The sequence below is a fragment of the Muscardinus avellanarius genome (assembly GCF_963383645.1).
Source record: "Muscardinus avellanarius genome assembly, chromosome: 7".
Taxonomy (NCBI): Eukaryota; Metazoa; Chordata; class Mammalia; order Rodentia; family Gliridae; genus Muscardinus; species Muscardinus avellanarius.
The window spans coordinates 19,183,878-19,205,752 of record NC_137793.1 but is presented as its reverse complement, the minus strand read 5'-3'; the positions used below and the strand labels follow the sequence as shown (position 1 = coordinate 19,205,752).

General features: G+C 40.5%; 1 protein-coding gene across 5 annotated transcripts in view; it reads right to left on the bottom strand.

Annotated features, from left to right (window-relative positions):
• TENM2 (teneurin transmembrane protein 2) overlaps positions 1-21,639 on the bottom strand; it is a gene marked incomplete at both ends in the record, with an annotated part of 986,019 nt that extends 964,380 nt beyond the window's left edge. For all 5 annotated transcript variants that reach the window (XM_080698868.1, XM_080698869.1, XM_080698870.1 and 2 more), the window contains one exon: positions 21,414-21,639. In XM_080698868.1, coding sequence (XP_080554994.1) covers positions 21,414-21,639 — 226 coding nt within the window. The remainder of the gene's footprint in view (positions 1-21,413) is intronic.
• Between the last annotated feature and the right edge of the window lie 236 nt (positions 21,640-21,875).

Genomic DNA, 21,875 nt, shown 5'->3' with positions numbered 1-21,875 from the left:
ACGTTTGTATCCCCGCGCTTGGGAGGCGGAGACAGGAGGATCGTGCAGGTTAGAAGCCAGCCTTGCTGGCTTAAGAGACCCTGTTTTCAAATAAAAATATAAAAAATAGGTGTCTGGGAGAGTAGCCCAGAGGTAGAAGGGTTTCCAGGAACCCCAGTACCACACACATACACAAAAAGAATGTTTTCCAGGAAACAGAAAATACAACCAATTCAGCTCAATAAACAACAACAACAACAACAACAACAACAAAATGCATTCTAAGTACATACAACAGCTAAACGATTGGAAAATAAATACACCACAATGATAACAGTGATTCCTAGTGAGAGATAAAATAATAGGTTGTTTTAGTTTTCTTCTTTGCATATTTGTTATTTTAAAATCTTAGTAATTTATATGAATTCCTTATATAACAAAAAAGTTAATGCCAATAATGAAAGAAAAATCCATTAAAGACAAATTTGCCAAATTATCTAAAACCCATCCATCAGCCTGTGACCTTCTCTCCTCGGTGACACCAGGTTATGTAGTCATGTTCAAAATTCCAGCATTCCCAAGCACTAAGGGACACACTATTTTCCGAAAACAAATTGCAAGATAAGGGAAGGCTATGAGTAGTTAACGATGCATGTTAAATATTTATCGTAATTATTAACAACACAATTAATTCCATTTAAAGATGCTTAATAAAATAAGAATAAAGTGTATTTAAACTAAGTCCCTAGCTGTCTGAGGTTCATTCAGGTCCCAGCTTAACAATTATTTACATTTAGTGTAAACTAATTTACTGTTATTATCATTTTTATTAACGTCATCAATTTCTCTGATTCACTTTCACACGTTCAAGGAGGAACAAGAGCACAAATTTTCCAGCCTATAATTTGTATATAACCACCAAGCTCGGTACATCTTCCTATGAAATTTATTCTTTCTTATTTTGCTTGTTTCAGGTTCAATCCTTACCCAATCAAATTCAAAATTCTATTTTTTCTTTTTATTAAAACACAAAACCTCCTGCTCCAAAGTCACTACAGTTGCATCCAATGAAAGACTAATTAATATGTTTATTATGCTTTCTCTGACATAAATACATTATACATTATACTCAAAAGTGAAAATGTGAAAATACTTCTTTCCCTTTGCTGTTTGTGTGTGTGTGTATTTGTGTGTGTGTGTGTGTGTGTGTGTGTTTAAATGCCAGGTGATAGCGTCAGTAAACACTAACACTGCATACTGTATAGAAGACTGTCTACAAATATTTATAAAGGCTCCTTTTGGTTCTGAATAAGGCAATATACCCGGACTGCCACAGGAGCATGAGCTGGGCTATGAGAAGCCATCATCTGAATATGCTAAGAAAATGTAAGCAAAAATATTGCAAATAAAACTGCTTATATTCATGTAAGTTGTTTGGCGACAGCCGTATAGCATAAGGAAAGCTGCTATAACTCATAACAGCATCTTGTAATAAAACAGCTCTGTGCATCGCTCTCAGACTGCTCAGTGCTCAAATCTCATCAGATGGCTGAGTAAGCATTACACTTTGGGACAGTAAATCTGTTTCCAATATGGTCTACATTCACAGATAGGCGCTTTAGTATTCATACGAAGACACTTCCAGCTAAGTACTTATAAAGGAAGGGTAATCATATATTTAAATATCGGGATGCTATTTTTCCTGTCTATTTTAGTCATCTAGTTCACATGAGAGTAAACCTAAATGTATCTCGGGAAACCTTCAGCAAACTCCACTCTGACTCCCAGCACAGGGTCTCTGCTCCAGTCTCCAGGAGGCCCTGCCTTCTGCTCCATACCTTCCACTCTTGCACACTCAGCTCTGTTGTGACAGTTTCTCTGTGGTCTGAACACCACCAAATGGCTCTTTTGCCCCCTGCACTAGTAGTGAGTTTCCTGAGAGTCTGGATTGTATTTTCTTCAGGTCTGTGTCCCCAGCTTCTGAACAACACTAGGGGGGGGGGGGAAGCAGCCCCAGGAACGTGTTTGTTGGTTGAGCGTTTCGTGGTTTAATGTCACTACCCTATACTTGAGCTCAGAGGCATTCCCACAGCCCCAAGGTTTGTATGGGGTGAGGATAACACAAGTAGCAGGTGAGAATTTTTTAGCTGTTTGCTTAGACATTTGTTTCCTGGGGGATCCATCTGGTTGAAGCTTTGGAAGAGATTGTTTTCTTCTGGTGTCAACCCACTGGGATCAGAGACAGGGTGAAGGGTTGTCTTTGCTCTTTGCTTTTTTATTGTGGTGCTACATTCATAGAAAGCTTACTCAGGGCCTCAGGGAGGGATACAAAATTAGTAGACTTATTAGAAGAGACCAAGGATTATTCTCTTAGAAAAAATGTTTTATTTTGCTTTAAATACCATCCTTTCATATAAACATTTCTGTGCTTAGAACATTAATGGCAATTTGGAAGTCTAGATATTCCTAAGAATGGTTATTTCATGGCTAGATTGGTCTTACATGATTCTGAGCTCTTACTAAGCGGGAACACACTCCTGGGTCTCACTACTTCCCTGCAATGGTTGCCCTAGGATTGTCTGGTATTTCACATGCTGGTATTTCACATGCACTTTCTTCAGGTTAGGAACTAGAGATGTGGAAACATGATAGACTCCACTCCGGGCTTAACAATGGCAGATTTCATATCTTAGAGAGAGAACCTTCTGATGTTTGGAGCCATCTTTACACAGAAAACATTCTTCATGAGATTTGGGCCCCAAGCAAAGTTGTATGACTGCTAAGTGATAAGCTGAATTCAAAGCTGGAAAGAGATTGACCCCATTGCTTGGTATCTGGGGAATGTCACTGGTAGGGGTTCTATACAGAGGGAGACACAGCAGTCTTTGGTACCTAAGATGTCAAATGACATTGGGGTCCTATGGGCCCAGTCTCTTGGACTAGGGCAGAACATCTAGTGGGAAACTATGTCAACACAGGAATGTGTCTGAGTGCTCGGGAATTTTCATGGAAAGCTATTGAGTTTAACAAGTAACTTAGGCACTTAGACCACAGAAACAATTAGGTGATAATGAACATACTTTACAAGAAATTTTCCCATTAATGGACTCTACTAAGAAAATAATGCTTCCTATAGGTACCAAGGCAGCAAAGAGACAGAAGAGGACATTTTGGCCCAAAGAGACTTGCACAACATCCCATGCTTGGCCGCACATGGGGCTTAGGCATAGAGCTGGATTTATCTGGTTAAAATTCTATGCATTTCTACTGATTTTAAGGAGCTCAGAAGATCTGAGATGCTGGAGAGTCTGCACTGGGGAATAAGTGAGGTAGGGGGAGGTGTACCTGGGTTGCTCCCTGAGCAGGGGCTCTCTGACTTGCTCTGACCCTCACTCTCTTCACACAGGACACAGCAGGAGAGAGACAGAGATGGGGCTGGCGAGGTCCTAGGAAGGGTAGGAAGGACACAGCTGGGAGCTGGCAGCTGCAGCAGGCTGAGCATGGCCCACCCCATCACTTCGCCAGGACCAGGAGGTGAATCGGTCTCTTTTTTTCAGAGATAGAAAAAACTAGCTGAAAAAGAAAACAAGGGAGAGGAAAGGGAAAAACCACAGGTCCAGTGATGAAATAGTGCTGGGGTGAGCACTGGAGAGAGAGGCACCAGGTTCCAACTCCTTGGGTTTCTGACTTTTCTTTGCCCTTGTTATAAATATGAACAGATTCTTTACTCAATGTCAAGGCCACCCATGTGGATGTAGAACAATGACGTTAACCTGCAGGCTATGGAAGCTGTGTGACCACTCACTCAAGAGGTGGGAGGTAGGGAGAAATGGAAGGATCAATGAATTCCTTTCCTTTCCTTCCTTCCCTCCCTTCCTTCATTCATTCTTTCCCTTTTTTTCCTGATACTGGGGATTGAACCCAGGGACATTCTACCTCTGAGCTATATCCCTAGCACTATTTAATTCTTTTTTTATTATCTTGAAACAGGGTATCACTACATTACTGAGAGTCTTGCCATGTTGCTGGGGCTGGCTTTGAATCTGTCATGCTCCTGTCTCAGCCTCCTAAGTACTGACATTATAGGTACAGGCCATCACACCTACCTAGGAACTAAAGTCTTAGCTCTAAACATAGGAGCACATCAACTTGACCACCATGCAAGCTCTGGGCTTTCGATCCTGGTCCTTCAAGTGAGTGGCCTGAAGCCCAAGGTCCCTGGGGTATGTCTGGTGCAGTATTACACCTGCACAGCACTTTTGAGTCGGTTTCCATATCTGACTGTCCCTGGTATTCAGAGAAATGGCATCTGTCACATCATGACACAGCATTTGTATCCCACCCTTTATTTTTCTCCTGCTAAGGTGTTTTAATCCTGACAGTATAATAGAATAAATCACAGCCATCAGAGCGGGGAGCAACACTGGCCACACACATTAGAGATAAACAGACAAAACCTGTTCACCCGTGCCCGACCCTTTGCCCATCGCCTCTGCTGTCTGACAACACTAAGCTTGAACTACGATTTTCATCTGGCTGCACAGATCTGAGCACTGAAATATCCTCTACTTTGTCTTAATGGCTCTAATGATCTTCTGCTTTCCAGAGCCTGCCTGTCCAGATCACCTCAACATGGATTTGATTTCTTCCCTCCCACAAGTTTTGAGGGAAATTCAGTTCTTACATAGTCCGTCAACAAACAATTTTCAGCAGCCCGCACACTCAGATTGCTTTTCCCTTTTACAAAGAGGACACCTGTCCTGGTGGAGGACTGAACCTCTCTCTAAACCTTGCCTGCACTGCAGCATCAAGAGGATATTCATGAACAACCCTCAGATAGCACAAGGAGGCATATAGTAATGGTTTAGTACATTTAAATTACTCATATTATGGCTACAACTTTTTTTTTTTGTCTCTGCATTAAATAAGAGAAGACAAGCATGTTGGTGTTGAACCACTGGGCAAAGGTGATACAAACTTTCAGAAAGTGCACTCTCAGAGCAACTGGCCTGGGGGCTACCTAAGTGATATAAACTGCTGATTTTCAAGATGCACTCTGCATCTTCCTGTTTCTCTTGTGTCCTCAGCAGCTGGTCCAGCTGCTATCTCTGCATTTACTGGTGAAAGCCACCTGAGCAGACCAGGCTATGATACTGCCTATAACTCCCTACAGCCAGAGGTGGGGAGGTTGTGGATGATAAGATTTTCTAGTCTTCTTTTTTTTTTTAAAAAAAAATCAATCTTCCATCTTCCAAAAAATAATAGTGATATGTCTGAATTAAATCACCTTTCAAAACCCAAGGAAGAATCACTAAAAATGGCTGAGGGGCATGGAGGGCAATGTTTATTATGGCATGTCCCAGGCAAGGGAGTGGATGATGGGGAGGCCACCTGCAGAGACATACAAAAGGATGGGACCACCATTCTGCTCTGGAGAGTGAGACTTAAGAAACAGACAACAGTCTGCTTGAAAAGTGTACCTTAGGCTCCCATCAACAGATGAATGGTTTGCAAAGTTATGGGAAATACACACAATGGAATTCTATTCAGCAATAAAGAAGAACAAAATCAAGTCATTCATAAGAAGATGGAAAGGGCTGGAAAGCATTATGTTAAGTGAGATCTGCCAAAGACAAATGAAACTGTTATGTGAGATTAACATTTTTAATTTTGGATAAATTGCTATAATACTAGATGTCAACCACTAAGCCAAGCATGGGAAGGAGGGATGGGGAGAGAATGGGGTGGGGATTGGGTGGGGGCTGACTGGGTGATGTGTGCATGTATGTCTACAAAAGTTTGTATCCCACTATGATGTATGAATACAGTGCACCAATAAAATAAAATTAAAAATAAATAAATAAATAAATTTGGGAGAAAAAAAATAAAAAATAAAATACTTCAGTAAAAAAAAAAAAAAAAGAGAAGGGACATATGTTTCCTCTAATATGCCCAAACGAGTGAGCATTGGGGATACCAGAGGGAATCCAGATAATGGAAGGGAAATCTCAGCAAAGTTTGAATGGAAAACTAGGAGAGGAAGGAGGCTGAACTTGATTGATGAGCGGCTATTTCCAAATAGGTGTAAAAGTACGAATATAGCAAGGTTAGCCTGGGTATTAAGTATCGGGAGGGGGGAAGGGAAACGAGGCGGGGAGGGGGCACCAAATACAGATTAAATGTATAACATTTACTTTCAATAAAATAAAAAAATTAAAAAAAGAAAAAAAATTTCCCTTGCTCCTGCCTGCAACTCTCACCAAATCTAAAACAACAGGAGGTAGGCTCATTGCCTTCATGTGAGTGGATTCAGGCTCCAAATAACTTGTGAAACTCACAGGAACCTCCTCCAGGACTCAGGGTGATGCTCCTCTTAAGCAATCCCAATGGCTTTTACCTACTGCCCTGCATCTCCTCTGAGCTACTCTGCATCTGTGTCCCAATGAGACATCTTTATAATGTAAATAACATGACAGTGCTTTCCAGCTGAATGTCCTCAATGAATTCCCCCACTCTAAGTCCCCTTTGCTCTCATTACCTATGACCTCTGCGCCTTAGTTTTTCTATTTTTTTAAAGACAGAGGCTATTGAATAGATACATGCCAGGTGCATCAAAGAATACTTGGCGCTCAGTGCAGTGATCAATGAAAAGTATTATCATTAAACTATAAAAACTTCTGGGAGGAATTGAGCGCACCTCTAATGCCAGAACTTGGATGGCTGAGAAAGGAGGCCTGCAGGTTTGAAGCCGGCCTCCGAAAACTTGGTGAAAACAAAGTAGAGCTGGGGATGTAGCTTGGAGGTAGAATGTCCCACAACTTAATCTGCAGCACCAAAAAAGATTTTAAAAAATTAAAAATAAATTTTAAAAACTCTATAAATGAAGGTATTTTCAATCCATTATGTCTCTGACCCTGTACCTTTATCAAATGTGCTAAATCCCTATGATAAGAGTGTTGACTTTTTCTATTTCTGTTAAGGACAGAAAATAAATAGCTTATAGCATGAGGCTGCCACATTATGATTTGTGATGAATCATCCCTCAGAGGTGTAAACTGAGGCTGAAAGGAAGTACACTGTTCACCCAGGCACCATTGCCATCTTCTGTGGCCCTATGAGGAAGCATTCCTAGATTCTGAGGGGTGTTAACTAAAAGGCCTTGTATAGGTATGCTGAGGTATAAGGCTGAAATTATAGAGTGTTTTTAATATTGTTTCAGTACTAATAACAGTACTCCACCAATAACTGTAATCTACTCCACCAATAACTGTAATCTATCAGCAAAATCTACCAGCAAGTTAAGTGAAAGAAAACAAAACGTGTATAGATTTTCATTCAGGGTGTGGCTAAAAATACATTGTGATATGCAGGGCATGGGTATGTTCCAGAAAGCTCTCGCAGGTTCTAGAAGGTCAAAGATCACTTCATCATGGTCCAACAAAGAGAAAGTCTGGGAAAGGCAGCACTGTATGAAAACCCTTGTCTTCCAATTCTCTTCCTGATATACCCTCCCTGGTAGAACAGAAATAATGAAGGCAAATGCTGCTATTTGGAGAGGGGGAAAGGAGTGTGGCTGAGGCATATAGAGAAAATATTGAGACTGGATACCATACCACTAGATTCTCAAGTGTGATAGGAATCTCATGTTCAACACATATTTTTTAAATATCCAAGTATACCGTGCATGGCTGGTTTTGAGAAAGATGGAAAAATGGGGGGGGGGGGTTGCTTTTGCCCTCAGAGGATGTATAAGGTGTGCTTACACATCCTACTGTGTGTTTTTTTCAGTTTTGATTTGACTGCAAGGAGAAAAAAAAATGGTATCAGATATTCTAGGTATGTAATTAGAAAACTCTGGGTGTGTGATTAGAAAACTCATCCCTACTAAAGACAACAGCAACAAATCAAACCAGGCTACTCTGTATTATTTTTCAACTTTTATTTAGCACTAAAAAACTTCTAAAATAAAAAGCATCTTAGTATCCTTTTATAAAACCACTCCATTAACCAAATATATAAAAATAAACACATAAAAGTTTAATCCTTAATACAAGGTGAAACACGAATTACAAACCTTCTATGAGTTAGTTACCCAAGAAAACACTCAACTCTGCATCCAAGTCAAGCTTGGAGCCTTCCTTTGAAATCAACAAAACATTTGCTAATTAAGAAGTCCTACACCAGCAGCCTCAGAAGTCAAGTCTTTCCAATAGTCTTCTTTTAGTCTACACGGTTTCTTTTATTTATTTTTTCTTTTTCTTTTTTTTTTTTTTTTTGTGGTACTGGGGTTCCTGGAAGCCCTTCTACCACCAGGATAAACTCCCAGACCTATTTTATATTTTTTAATTTGGAAACAGGGTCTCTTAAGCCAGCGAGGTTGGCTCCGAACCAGTGTGATCCTTCTGTCTCTGCCTCCCAAGCGTGGGGATTACAAGTGTGCGCCACCACACCCAGAAACATGGTAACTTTTCAAATGAATTAGCTGCCAAATGTCTTAACCTAATTTTCACTGAAAGCAGAGGCTGAGACCAGGGCTTGTGAATACGGAGTTTGTTGGAGAAGCAATTCAAAGGGGGCAAGAATGAGAGACAGAGACAGAGACAGAGGCAGGAAGAGAAGGAAACTCAATGTAATGGCGAGTGGCAGAGTTGGCTACTGCTGTGGGAGCCTCATTACGGTCTGGGCGCGGAGCCTTCAGAGGAGACTTGGCCTGTGCATCTCAGAATGAAGGCAAGAAATATTTATCCTAAGTATCTTACCCTTTGTCTTTTGAACTCATAAGTTAAAAGAGCTCCTGAACTGTTAGCTCCCTGCACTTTTAGGCTTTTGCTGCCTCATTCTCAGAAAACTCCAGTGCAGGACAGAAAACTAAGATTTACCCAAAGCCTGGTATACTGCTCTATATATTATCATTATGGAGACATTTCAAACTTGGAGATTTTAGCAATAAACCCAAACCCTTCGATTATCTTGAATAGTTGGTAGATCTAGCATAGCCAGATTTGACTTCTACATTGATAGCAACCTTCCAGTCCAGAGAGGAACAGCCTGGACACATGCACTCTAAATCAGAGCAGCCTCCAGCAGGATACACAGCTGGAAACCTGGCCCATGTCCTCCATTTATCTTATCTGCCTGGGCCCTGGGAGTATTGGATACATTACCTTAATTGAAAACATTACTAGTCTTAATATATGTTCATACTGCAAAGGAGGTAGAGACTTACCCCAGTATTACCACCATCTGCCCTACTGACTTCACCTTGATGTGGTTATTTTGTTTTGTGGTATTAGGGATTGCACCCAGGGATCATCTTACCTCCAATCTATACCTGTCCTCTTAATTAATTTATTCATTATTTATTTTAAAACAGGGCTTTGCTAAGTTTCTGAGGTTGGCCTCAAACGTGTGATCCTTCTGCCTCAGCCTCCTGAGTATTGGAATTACAGGCTTCTGCCACTGTCCCCAGCTAACTGAATTCACCTTTCTACATACTCAAATGTAACTCAAGTCTGTTTCTTCCTATCTTAGGTCCAAATTCATCATTATGTTTTGATTTTGAGGATGTTGGATCAATTAGGATAATTAATTGATTACATGCTACATCCCCAGCCAGGTGCTCAAATTAAATCTTCACTTATAATGTTTAACAGAAGGTAGGCTGAGGAGCAGGGTGCTAGAAGAATCCATCCACCTGCTTCTTCGGCTTCAGAGAAGTGGACCATGGCAAGACCTGACCTCTGATGCCTAATACACTGGCAAACAGTTGCTCACTATTGCTTTAAAAATGCTGCAGAATAAGCTCTTTGTTGGATTAATTGTATTTATTAACCCAAACCCTGTAAGAATGAGGAGGGTCGATTGAAAGGAGATGTATGGGCTTCTGAGTAAAAAGTGAGATTCTGCGTTGCTCTGCTAAGCCTGAGCTCTGTACTCAGGACCTGCCTCTAATTACTGAGAAGATAGTTCTGTTTCGTGAAGCATGGAGTGTGTCCTTGTAGACAATATCCATAGCATGCTCCGCTGGAATACCTTGACACATTTTATTTCTATAAAAATACATATTTTAAATGATATCTCTTCCCCCATCCTCTTAGGGGCTTGCAATTTCATTATTATGGGTGGGACTCGGAGATATGCCCTTTTAAAACTGTCCAGGAGAGTTAAGCGCATCATCATTGGTCCAGAGACAGAACCGGCTTGGACTGCGGCCAGGATCACTGTCCCCTCTGGCTGCTCAGCTAGGACGACTCAGCACTTTGCTGTAGCCTCCCGCTGTTCCATCTCTCAGTTTGTGAAGCAGAAAGTGTTAACTGGGTCATATCTGTGCAGAGGATTTTGCAATGCATACAAATGGGGGTCGGAGTACAAACATTAAATGAAATGTCACTGTAAAGTAAGGAGGATTTGAACCCAAGGCTGCCCGGTGAACAGGGGTCTTTTTAAAGCTGAGGATGGTGTCACCTGAATTTATCGTCATTTTGAGAGGTATTATTTTGACCAATGGATCTTTATGCTATAGTTTCCTAGAGCTTTTAATTTTCTTTTCTTCTTCTTCTTTTTATTTTGAGGACATTAACTAATATTCCTCCCTCCTACCTGTATTCCATTTGCGGCAAATAGAACAATAGAAACAAATTTAACCACTGGAATTACTCTCTAAGTAAATTCAACATTTTGGCTCAAAGTGCTACAAATAAATTCAGCATTTTAATTCTCGGTACGTGGAACAGACCTTAACGGCGCAAGGACACGCTGAGAAGAGCGTGTTACGCAGTCAAGGTGGCAGTGGACGTGGGAGCATTTAAAAGAAAGAGCTTCAAACTATTTTTAAAATAAAATGCATCCCACTGGGACAGCGATTGCCCACTGTGGACCATTCATCAATCAGGAGGAACAAAAAGCAGCGTCACATTTTGTGTCTCTGGCCAAAGAAAAAGATTTGGAAATGGAATGAGAATAACAGGTTCACCTGAGAATATAACCCAGCCCACCTGATATTCCTTCTCTCTCTCTCTCTCTCTCTCTCTCTCTCTCTCTCTCTCTCTCTCTCTCTCTCATTTTTGAAAAGATTTGTCTGTCTTGAAGGTAATGCTTTAAACATAAGGCTCACAGTAACTTTGTTAAAATATTCCAAATATTATAAGAAACTCTTTACCATTATTAAATGTGTCTGTGTTGCACTTATTTGCAATACCTATGTGCACACTCGGTGTCTGTTCTGATTGCTCCCAGCAGAGATTTATGACTACAGTACATCTGACTTGAGTTTGAATGGAAAGAAAAGCAGTCCGTGCGGGAGGAATATTGAGTGACTTGGTGGTGTGATAGAGTTTGGCTGCAGCAGACAGAGAGGGAGCTTGTGAGATATGCATGCCAATTAAGGTGCTCAAGAAACGAACGTGAATTCATTTCGGGGACGCGCCAGCCCCCTCCTCTTCATACGTCCCTAGGGATGCTTCTGGAATTGCCAGAGCTGAAAATTAAATTATAAACCTAAAACATGACATTGAAGATGTAATGTCTCCTTTGATCATATCAGCATGCTGATTCGCCAGTGGGCAGGGCAGCGTCACTCCTGGACCCAGACTGGGAAGCGGAGCAAGGCAGTCTCTGTCCATCCCTCCATCCCTCGTGGCTGAGTATTTCTGAAGGTTCCACTGGAACGGAATCTTTTTACTGACTGAAAGTATACTGAAGACCCCTTATATGTACAGCAGACCAAGGGGGGTGGTAGGTCCTTACAAAAGCATAATTGCAATGTGTAGCCCCAGCCCAGAGCAGCGTTAGCATCACCCAAACCAGCAAAAAGCAGTGGCTGATGCAGTTCAGTTTGAGAGTGACAGAGTAGGTTGCAGAAATCTTACAAATTGTCCCATTCACCGAGGGATTTGATACGGTTATGCGGGGCAGACACACCATTCATATTTTCCAAGTGGAATTCTTTTCTAAGCTGTGCTTTAAATCCTTTCCATTAGAAAATAATCCATTAATAAAAAATAAATAATCTCACTTGTAATTGCATCCATGATTCAAAGCACAAATGTATAGAGTATCTTATCTTCCTCTTTCTAGGATGCATAGAATCCATGTGCTCTAAATGGAATAACAACAGCAGAAACACAACAACTGCTACAGCCCATTAAAGACCGCAGGAATTCAGAAGGCAGAAAGTTTCACCATAAAAAAGCTTGCTTTAAGCCTTGTGGGATGAATACATATGGAATAGGCAGAGAGACATTTTATAAAGAAAACATGGAGATAGGAAGGACCATGATGTTTCTACAACTGCCCCCCCCATTAGGGACCTGGTATATAAAATAAATGACCAGAGAGAAGACCCCCATGTAAGAAAACAGACAGAAATACATCCTGGGGAAAACTGGAGTGTGAATGGATGAGCAATTCCTTCAAAACTCTAAAAAAATCTATCAGCCAAACAAAACATATTGAGGGGTCAAATAGGAGTTGCGTACATTAACTTTGTTACCTCTGAATTCGGGGATAAAAAACAGGCCAATTTTCACTAAATGGGAAATAAAAGTAGCCCCGTGCATGGAATGAGAACTCAAGCCCATGTGCACTGAGCAAGTCAAGGAAATTAAGGTTTCTCCTCACTCTCTTCACAAGACTTTCTTCCTCTTCCTGTCCTTTGATCACCTGTGTTCTCAGATAAGCGCCTTATTTTGTTTCCTGGCACATTTCTCTTAGATGATCACAGCAAGTGCCATGAAATTAGTAGCTATCAACTTCTACATGGCTATCCAGCCCAAACCTCTCTCCAGAATTTCAAAAGTGCATAGTCATCCACCTGTTAGACATCTGCCTGGAATGGCCAGAAAACACCTCAAATTCAAATGGTCCACGGCGACACAGACCATATCAATGCACAAAGCACCTCATCTTCTGTTTCTAGCCCTGGTGATCAGCACTAACAGAATCAGTTGTCATTTCCCCAAGGCGCGGCTCTATCTTTGACTCTTCCTTATCCTTCACCCTGCTTTTCCTAATGATTGCTAGAAAATATTGCTTCTAAGTTTTAGACCTCTTCTTCCTCAGCTTCCTCAGTGAAGTTACCAACTTGCTGAATTAAAACACATAGGCACTCACACACTCACATCTTCCATGAGGTTCTGATTCCTTTATTGTGGGAGAGAAAGCCCGAGGATGGGTGGTTCACACAGAGGATGGACAGACTCCTCAGCAGCATTTCATATTTTTTCCTTGCATCGGATCCACCAAGGTGCTCTGTTGATGGTCCTGCCCTGTTGATGTTCCTGCCCTTTCCATAGGCAGGAATCTAACAAGATTGGGGAAAATACTTCAAATTCTCTAGTGTCGTCCTCCAAATAAAACTAGATTTTCATACATTTTTATGTTGCCATTCCAGATGAACTTGAATGAACAATCTATGCACTTCTACTGAAGGGGTTATTTACAAGCATTGACCTTTCCAAGCTCTTTAAGTAAACTCAGCATCCAAAAGGCAATATCTTTTTGTTTCTTTGGTGGAAAAGAAAGCAGTCAATGCCCAAAAACAATATATTTGCCTCCACTAAAAAGCCATCGAGTTCTGCGTCTCAACTATATTTCTCAAAGCATCCCCACTACCTCACCTGAGGCCAGCAGGCTTGTTTGCTTAAAAATGCAACTGCCTATCTTACTTTCCTTACTATGTTGCTTCCCAGTAACATTCTCCAGAAACTGAAGCCAGCAGCATCCTCCCAAAATGTTTTTCTGCCTCAGTTTACACCTACCAATTTAACTCGTCTGTCTTCACTTCTCTTGGGAAGGACATGAGGACACTCTCATCTCCACTTTAACTTATTATTATATATTTTTGAGTTATACGCTCTGCCCTTTTATTTTTTTTTATTTTGAAATAGTATCTCACTAAGTTACTATGCGCTGTTTTTGAAACTGTGATCCTGCTACTTAAGCGTTCCAAGTACCAGAATTACAGGTATATGCCACTGTGACCGGCTCATCTAAATTTCTTTTTAATCCTTGCAACAACCAAACTTTATCACCTCCAGATTTTCGCATAAGTTGAACCATTTACCAGAATGCTCTCTTACCTCTTTTATGATCCTTCTCCTCATTGACCTTCAGATCAATGCAACAGTGTCACAATTTTGGCAAATCATCCTTGATGCATTGTCTCACGTTAGATGTCTCTTGAAAACCATCCAAAAAAATGTTTTCTCTTTTCTAGAGTTTATTATATCATACCTAGTTACTTATCTATTATATTTTGCCTCTTTGAGTCTCCTCTGGCAAGCTTTGTGAGGTTAGGCACCTCATTCACTATTGTGTCCCATAATTTAGAGAAACCTTATAAGTACCTTCGAAATATTTTTTAATTAATTTGAAGGAAGCAGCAAAAATAGAGCAGTGTTTTAGAAACTCCAAACTAATCATGATATGCAAAACGAATGGGGATGGGGGGCTCGGGAAAGAAGGCGATTTAAATGGTAAAGCAGCTGAACAGGATTGGAATGTTGGAAGCTTCTCATGGAATGAGACACTGGGAAACAAGATAACTGAATCAGAGATAAGGGATGAGATGTATCAAACACCAATATAAAGAGTCAAAAAGAAAGAAGAAAGTCTTGGAAGACTACCTGCCTACAAGGATTGTGATATCATTTCCCAATGCTGAGAAATTTTTAAAAAATGGAAACAGATTCTGAGTAAAAATTAATTATGTCTGCTTCTTGAATCCCTACAGAAAACTACTCTAAGAGCTACTAGGAAAGCCAAGTAAGATTTGGCAAGCCCATCCAAAGGAAGTCATAGTTTCCAGTGTCAGGAGCATCAGAGACATCTTTTATCAGGCCAGCCAGTATTGGTAATCCCTGATGACTTCTCACAGCTGAATCTTTCCTTTAGGCATCCATTCCACCAGGTTTAGGAGGCACTCACCATAACCTATCTTCAAACAGGGTTGTTCTAAGTCCAAGAGAAGACCCACTAAAGTCATAGAATAACAGAAATAATTATCAGCACATGTCCCCTGCCAGGCCTATTGTAATTTTTTTTTGTGACAATGCTCTGCTGAAGGCGGAAGGGAAGTATAGAAGAGAAAATGGAAAAAGGCCTCTCTCCAATAATGTTAGCAAGAGAGGAGGGGATAGGAAGATGAGATTATCAACAAACATCTTCATGTCGATCGCTCTGAAGAATGAAGCCAAGTAGAGGCTGAGAAAAAATAGCTGGTCAGCATGAGGCCTGCTATGTTGCTGGATTCTCTAAAGAGGTCAGTCGAAGCCTGGTCTTTTTGCACAAACTCATTTGAGCTGGGATAGTATCACTTGTGACCAAAGGAGCCTCGGAGAGTGGAAACAATGGCTGCTGGAGTCAAAAGTGCTCCAATGAATGTGCCAATAGGAAGAAAGAAGACTAGGGTGAAACTACAGAGAATTGGCACTGAAAAAGAGCAGAAGTGGAGACAGCTCAAAGAGAGTTAGATTCAAAGTGAATGGGGAAATAAGAGTTGATTACTACTTAATGTATAACAACTGGGCATATATGAAGATTCTGGCCTAATGGCTAAAGTCATTAAAGAAATATAGACATATTTTTATAAGTGTAATGAATATCAACACAGAAAAATGCAGGTAAGACTGACTCTCAAAGTGACAAGTCTCCAAACACTAATGTATGGTAAAGAGAATGGATTAATTTCTATCCAGGGATTATATGGATTAAGTTTCTCTTAAGTAGAATCAGTCATAAAATATGTATTTGTTTATATCCCATGAAAATCACATCTGTGAAAACTGTCTGTATCCAATAACACTAACTTAGAGCATTTCTTCCAATCTTATTTTTTTAATTCATAAAATTGTCTGACTAGTGATTCCCTTTCAGTGTGTTGGTATCGGCTGACAGTTGCTAGAAGGGATCTTTCATTTCTTTCTAAAAATAGGGAAATAATAAGTGGGTTATATTCATTGTTGTAAGGAAAAGGTATGGTGTGCAGGGAGTCAGACACACTATAAACAGTTTAGAAGAGAAATTCTGGTTTGAGAGATGTCAGAAATTTTCAATTCATGGGAACCAGACCCAAGGGGGAAAAACAATTTCTGTTGCAGAGAATATTATGAGCGTCGAAGAGTAGCAGGTCTCCACTTTTGCTGGCAATAGAGTTAAAATGACAATTATATCAGCACTTGAATTTAATCACCACTTACTAAAGAAAGATAAAGCCTATAGTTTGATAAATGCATAATTGAAACAATGTTTATAGATGGAGGAAATGTGGTTTCATCTACTTTCCAGAATTTGATCCAGGTCACATTGATAGGACGTGTCAGATATTCACAAGGTGTAACTGTAGGGTCTACATGACGACTAAATCTTCCACATGGGCCTCCTCTATCCAGAGGCCAGCAGCAGCAAGATGCTTCCTGCTCCTCTATGAGCAGCAAGAAGATTACAGTGCACATAACACTGAGAGGTTACAGAGTTTACTTTCCTACATATTTTTTTTATAGCAAGCAGACAACCCAAGATGAAGAGGCACTGTTATTTTCAGTTCAGTTATGGAAAGAAGTCCTTTCTAGAGGTAAGAGGATAAATTGAAAGCAATCTTCTGGAGCTACATTTCAGCCTTCCAAATATTAACCAAACTCTTCAACTTCACTAAAGCCTAGAAGTTGCTCTTTGTAGGCAAATTAAAGTGCTGGAGTTTTCAAAATAAAAATCTTTGTGAATGCTGTTTGGGGATAGTAAAAACATAATTATTTTTAGAACAATTATAGAAAGAAACATCTACAGATTTCCAGAGTATTCCAACAATTACTACGTACATTAATTGAATCAATACAAATAACACTATCTAGTTTACTCATGGTTCATGAGGTTTTAGCTCATTAACATAGGTTAAATTTATGTTATGCCAAATTACACAGAGGAAAATTTATTACCCAATTTTAAAGATCCTAGGAGCAAAAATTAACTTCTGATGTATCCAAACCAAGCTCAGCCTAAAAATATGTGTGCATGTGTGTTTATGTATTTTTTTAAAGTGTATTAACAAATTGGTAAAATGTATTTCTTTGCTAGAACTGATTGAGGGAACTGATACAAGCATACTTTAAAAAAAAATCCAATCTTCTCCCCATTCTTTCTTCAACCTTGACCCAGACAGACAGCCTGAGGTATGGAGAAAGAATTCAATCTTGGCCCCCTCTCAAGAGACTTGAACTACTAACTGAAAAGAAGGGCTTTTTGGAGGAATAAGAAGCCTGGCTGAACTCTCTGGCCCACTGGGTCTCTGCTGGCACAGAAACCAACCTGTTCTGCTTACCTGAGCAATATCACTTAGATAGCGACACCTCTCTTGGTGAGTATTCCAGGTTGAGAGGTCACATAAAAAGGTGTTGACTATAACTGGTGGGGATGGGGGAGAGAATCAGTGCTGACATTCTGGCACCCACTCCTTCCCCAGAACTTTTTGCTATAGTGGTGGTTGGAGGAGAGGTTATCAGAGCAAAAAGTGGGTATAGAGGGTCTGGGATGGATGTGGAAATGGGGGAGTGGATGATAATAAAAATATAAAATCAGCCAGGCAGAGGACTGGTCACCCTGCAACATATATTCAAACAATGTTAGTGATAACAGTTCTTGTAATATTCAGGAAGATTTAAAATGGTGGATTCTTAGGAGGCTTGACAATTGAGCTTCACAGACTCCTTTATAGCTTTAGAGTTAGGGTGTCATGACTTGTTTTTTTTTTTTTTTTTGGTTTGTTTACTCATCTATTTTGGAGATGATAAACACATTGGTGTAAAATATAGCTTTTAATTCTAACTCATATTTTGGAAGCTTTCTCTGTTTCCCCATGTGTTCCTGGACTTTAATCTCACCATGACTCAATCTCCTAGTCTGTAAAAAGGGAAAGGGTGACAGTATCCACCCCACAACACTGTTGTGAACCTTCATTAAGTTCTTACCAGCAACGTGCTTAGGCTGGCACCTGACGCAAAGGCAGAGGTCAACAAATGTCAGGATGTTTCTGTTATTATTGTTGCCATTGCTCAGTCTGACTAAAAACTAGGTACCCATCTGGGTGGAGTGGAGAAGGCAGAGCAGAGTCACAGTCAAATAAATATGCAGAAGCAGAATTTTCATCTCACTTTAGGCACCAAAGCCACAAAAGAGAGTGTATATCTCACTGCTGCACACACTAACTTGAGAATCCAAAAGAAGGTGCTTGTACAGCCTGCTTGGGAACTTGACCCACCTTCATTATTCAAGGTGGTGTCTGTTTCACGGGTGGGAAGGGGGCTTGTCTGACTAGGCATCAGACTGCAGCTCATTTCTGTCAGGTGCATTAACTCTGGGACCACCAGGATGCTTTTCAGGGCAGGATTAGTTTATAGCCATCTATTAATTACTAATTACTCCAGTGGCCATAGACCTAAGGTCAGCAATGCTTTCCCTTCACACCAGGGGGACCTAGCATAATAGGGGCCAGACAGATAATTTGCATAGTCTCTACTTAGGAGAAGAGGCCAAGATAAAAGAAGGGAGGGAAGGATCCTGTGTTGAAAATAAACAAATCACAATTTGACAGGGAGCTTCCAAAAGCTCCTCCTGGGAGGCCCTGGTCCATTCTCCTGCTGGGAGATGGCAGGTTCTCTCCTTTGATACTTCAGCAGGCCAGCTGGGGAGCTGGACAAGGTCTGACTCTGGACCCCATGTCACTTTTGCTGGCTGGCCATTTTTTTTCCCACTTTGAGCATCTAGGGAGCCATCCAACTGTGTTTGCCAAACTTGCTTGTATGTGAGAAGTGTGTTTGTTTTGTGATCAGTGTCTTGGATTTTAAATAAGAATACTGCAGGAGATGATCCTGCTATGATCCTTGCTAATGTACCTCGAGGCTAATAAGTAGCGAGATGATCCTGCTCTTTGATTTCATGAATAAGAAAACAAAATGGAAAATGCATGACATTTAAAAATTATTGTTATTACTGAGTGTAAAATTTATTTTAACCCTCTCTAGAGTGGCTCGGTTTCAAGTTGTATGTTCTGTTTGCCAGATTGTATCTCCTGTTCCTCCTCTCCTTAAATATGTGCTTATTTACTTCCTGCAGAGTTCAATTTTAGAACCCATCAAAGTAGATCCACTCAGACTCTGACTACATTTTCATGCATAAATTCATAGATGTCTTCAGAAGGAATTGCACTTGCATATGCAAATACTTTCCAATGCCTTTTCATTTCTACTTTTGGACTGCACAGTTTTTAATTCATGCAAACACATTACACAAACAAATATGGGCTCAATAACAACACGCGGCATGTGTGAATTGTTAATTGCAAAGCTCTGAGTTTGATATGGCCAAGCAACTTCCATTATTATCAATGGAGGGGAACAGGATTAAATAGGAAGAATAGAGGTATATTTGAAAATAAAATCCCAGCATTTCATTTTGTTTTATGTAAATATTAATAAGGGAAGAGGTGACAGGCCAATTCATCGCTCAGCAATAATCTAGAATCTACAGCTCAATAATCCAGAAGCCAGATGTTCCTTTAATGAGACTTAGAAGGAAGAGTGGACTTTTCAGGACAGGATCACGAGGAACAACGTAAGCGCTGCGATACCGTACACAACACAATAAACGACAGCAGAAATGAACAGCTTTCAACCACATTGGACATGCACCACCTTTCAAAATATCTGAGTCTCATTTTAGTGACGCTCTTGTAAATAACAGACAGGTGCCCTCATTTCTTCATATTGGACACTCACTCACTCTTCATTAATTAAGCTATGATTCTTCATATTTTTTTCAATTCCCACTATATGCTATTTGGGGTCAGGAGAGAACATAATGAAGTAAAAATATGTGCTGAAGTTACTCACAGATCAAAGGTGTTTGATCTAGAACGGTTTTCAAGCAGCCCCTGTCCCTGTTTTCTAGTGCAGGAGGATTAGTGTGTGTTTCATTTTCATGAGGGTAACTCAGAAACTAAGAGCAATGATTAAGTAAAAACTGAGTCCTGCAAGGATCTAGGAGGGTAACAAAGCCACGTTCTGTCTTTCCATTGGTTTTCCCTCCCCAATATTCTCTTAAATACAAAAGTAGGAGCTAGAATAAAATACGAGTAAATGAGAACATGCTTTTAGAGCAATATCTGGACTCTAGATTTACAAATTTGGGGCATAATGCTAATTAATAGCATGCATATATGTATATTTTCCATGAAATAAAGAAACATAAAATTTGAAAATGTAAGGAAACCAGGGATGGGATTCCAAGCCCCAAGAAAGGGATTTAACTTTAACTTTTCATGAGGAATTTAACCCGTTGCAGCATTTATTGCCACAGACACAGAATAAGGAATAAAGGATCAGCTCTATAAAACAAATGAAGTAATAACCTAACAGAGCAGGGCCGGGGCCTCCGGTGTTGGCAGCGTGACCCTTCCCGGAGCTTCACTGCAGTTTGTGAATTCACTTGGAGTTTTGCTGAGCCAAGACTCTTAATTGCACACACAGCGAGGCTGGTGCTCAAAGTGCACGGCCATAGAGCCACCCAGTGAACTTCACCACTCTGCCCCCGGCACTGCCTTGCATCAGTTGATGTTCTGATGCACTTGTAGCGACCCTGGACAAATGATAACTGAATTCTTTGTAGATGTTGGACATGAACTAAAAGCCAATTATCAGTACCCAAGAGAAAAAAATATTCTTCTTACAGAAGAAATCAAAGCACTATAATAAAATTAAAGTTTGGTGAAAGTAGGTAAGAGAATTATATTCACTGGAATTGAATAGTAACACACATGTTCTCACCTATACTGTGAAACATAAAATGAGAAAAAGTACAACTAAGAGTTAACATCATATTTTGATGAGGGGAGAAGTTGTATATTATTATCTAGGGGAAGTTTCAGATATATTTTCATGTATATGCCATTTATTCAAAGAGGATCTAACCAAGAAGCCCAATTCACGAAAGAGCAGAAATTTGAGTTTCAGTAGGTTTGTGAGATTCCAAGAGAAGAGTTTAAAAACCCACAGGTACCCTCGTATTCCTTAGGTAGGAATTCCCTGTCATCTCTGGCATATCTTTTATGGAGGCAAGGTTCTTCTGTAAGTATATGCTATGTTAACAATTAATTAATACAATTAAGAAATGTATATGTCGACAACCACCATGTGAGGTTTCAAATGCAACCACCAAACTACTTAAAGACTTTGGCAAACAGAATAAAATATATACATCTGTGGTCTCCATAAAAATTAGATATGGTAAGAGGAATTGTTCTCTCAAATTAAACTCTAGTGGGGTAACTGCTCGCTAATGTGCTTTACTGTCCTCCCTGTCCATCACTCTCAATTGTCAGTGTGAAACAGGGCATGGTCAGATCGGGAGACAGTTCAGAGCAAATGAGCAGGGGCAGCTCCACCTACCTTGTCTAGGGAATTCATCCGACTCCCGGTGAACTAGGTCGGTGACTCGGTTTCCATAGTGCATCCTGCTGTCGTGGTCGTAAGCCTTCAGAGTCTCGCTGGAGCTGTAGGACTTCTGCGTGGGCACTCGGCAGTCCTCGCTGTCCAGGGAGGAGCTCGTGTAACGACACTCTTTGCCACACCGTCCTCTGGTCAGAGAGCGGTGGCGCCGGTCTTTGACATCCATTATCTCAGACCCAGCAGAAGGCAGAGGCTTTCAGAAAAGTCCGGCCTGAGTTTTAGCACTTGTCACTTTGCCCACCTAAAAACATCAAAGACAAAACCCCAAGACCGTGATTATGGGAAACGTCGCCTTCAGGTCGGAGGCACACTCTGACTCAGATAAAGACAATAAAGGGCAAACTTGATCAGCCCCACGCAACCTCTTTTGCCAAAGTGTAATGTATATTTAAACAGTCCATC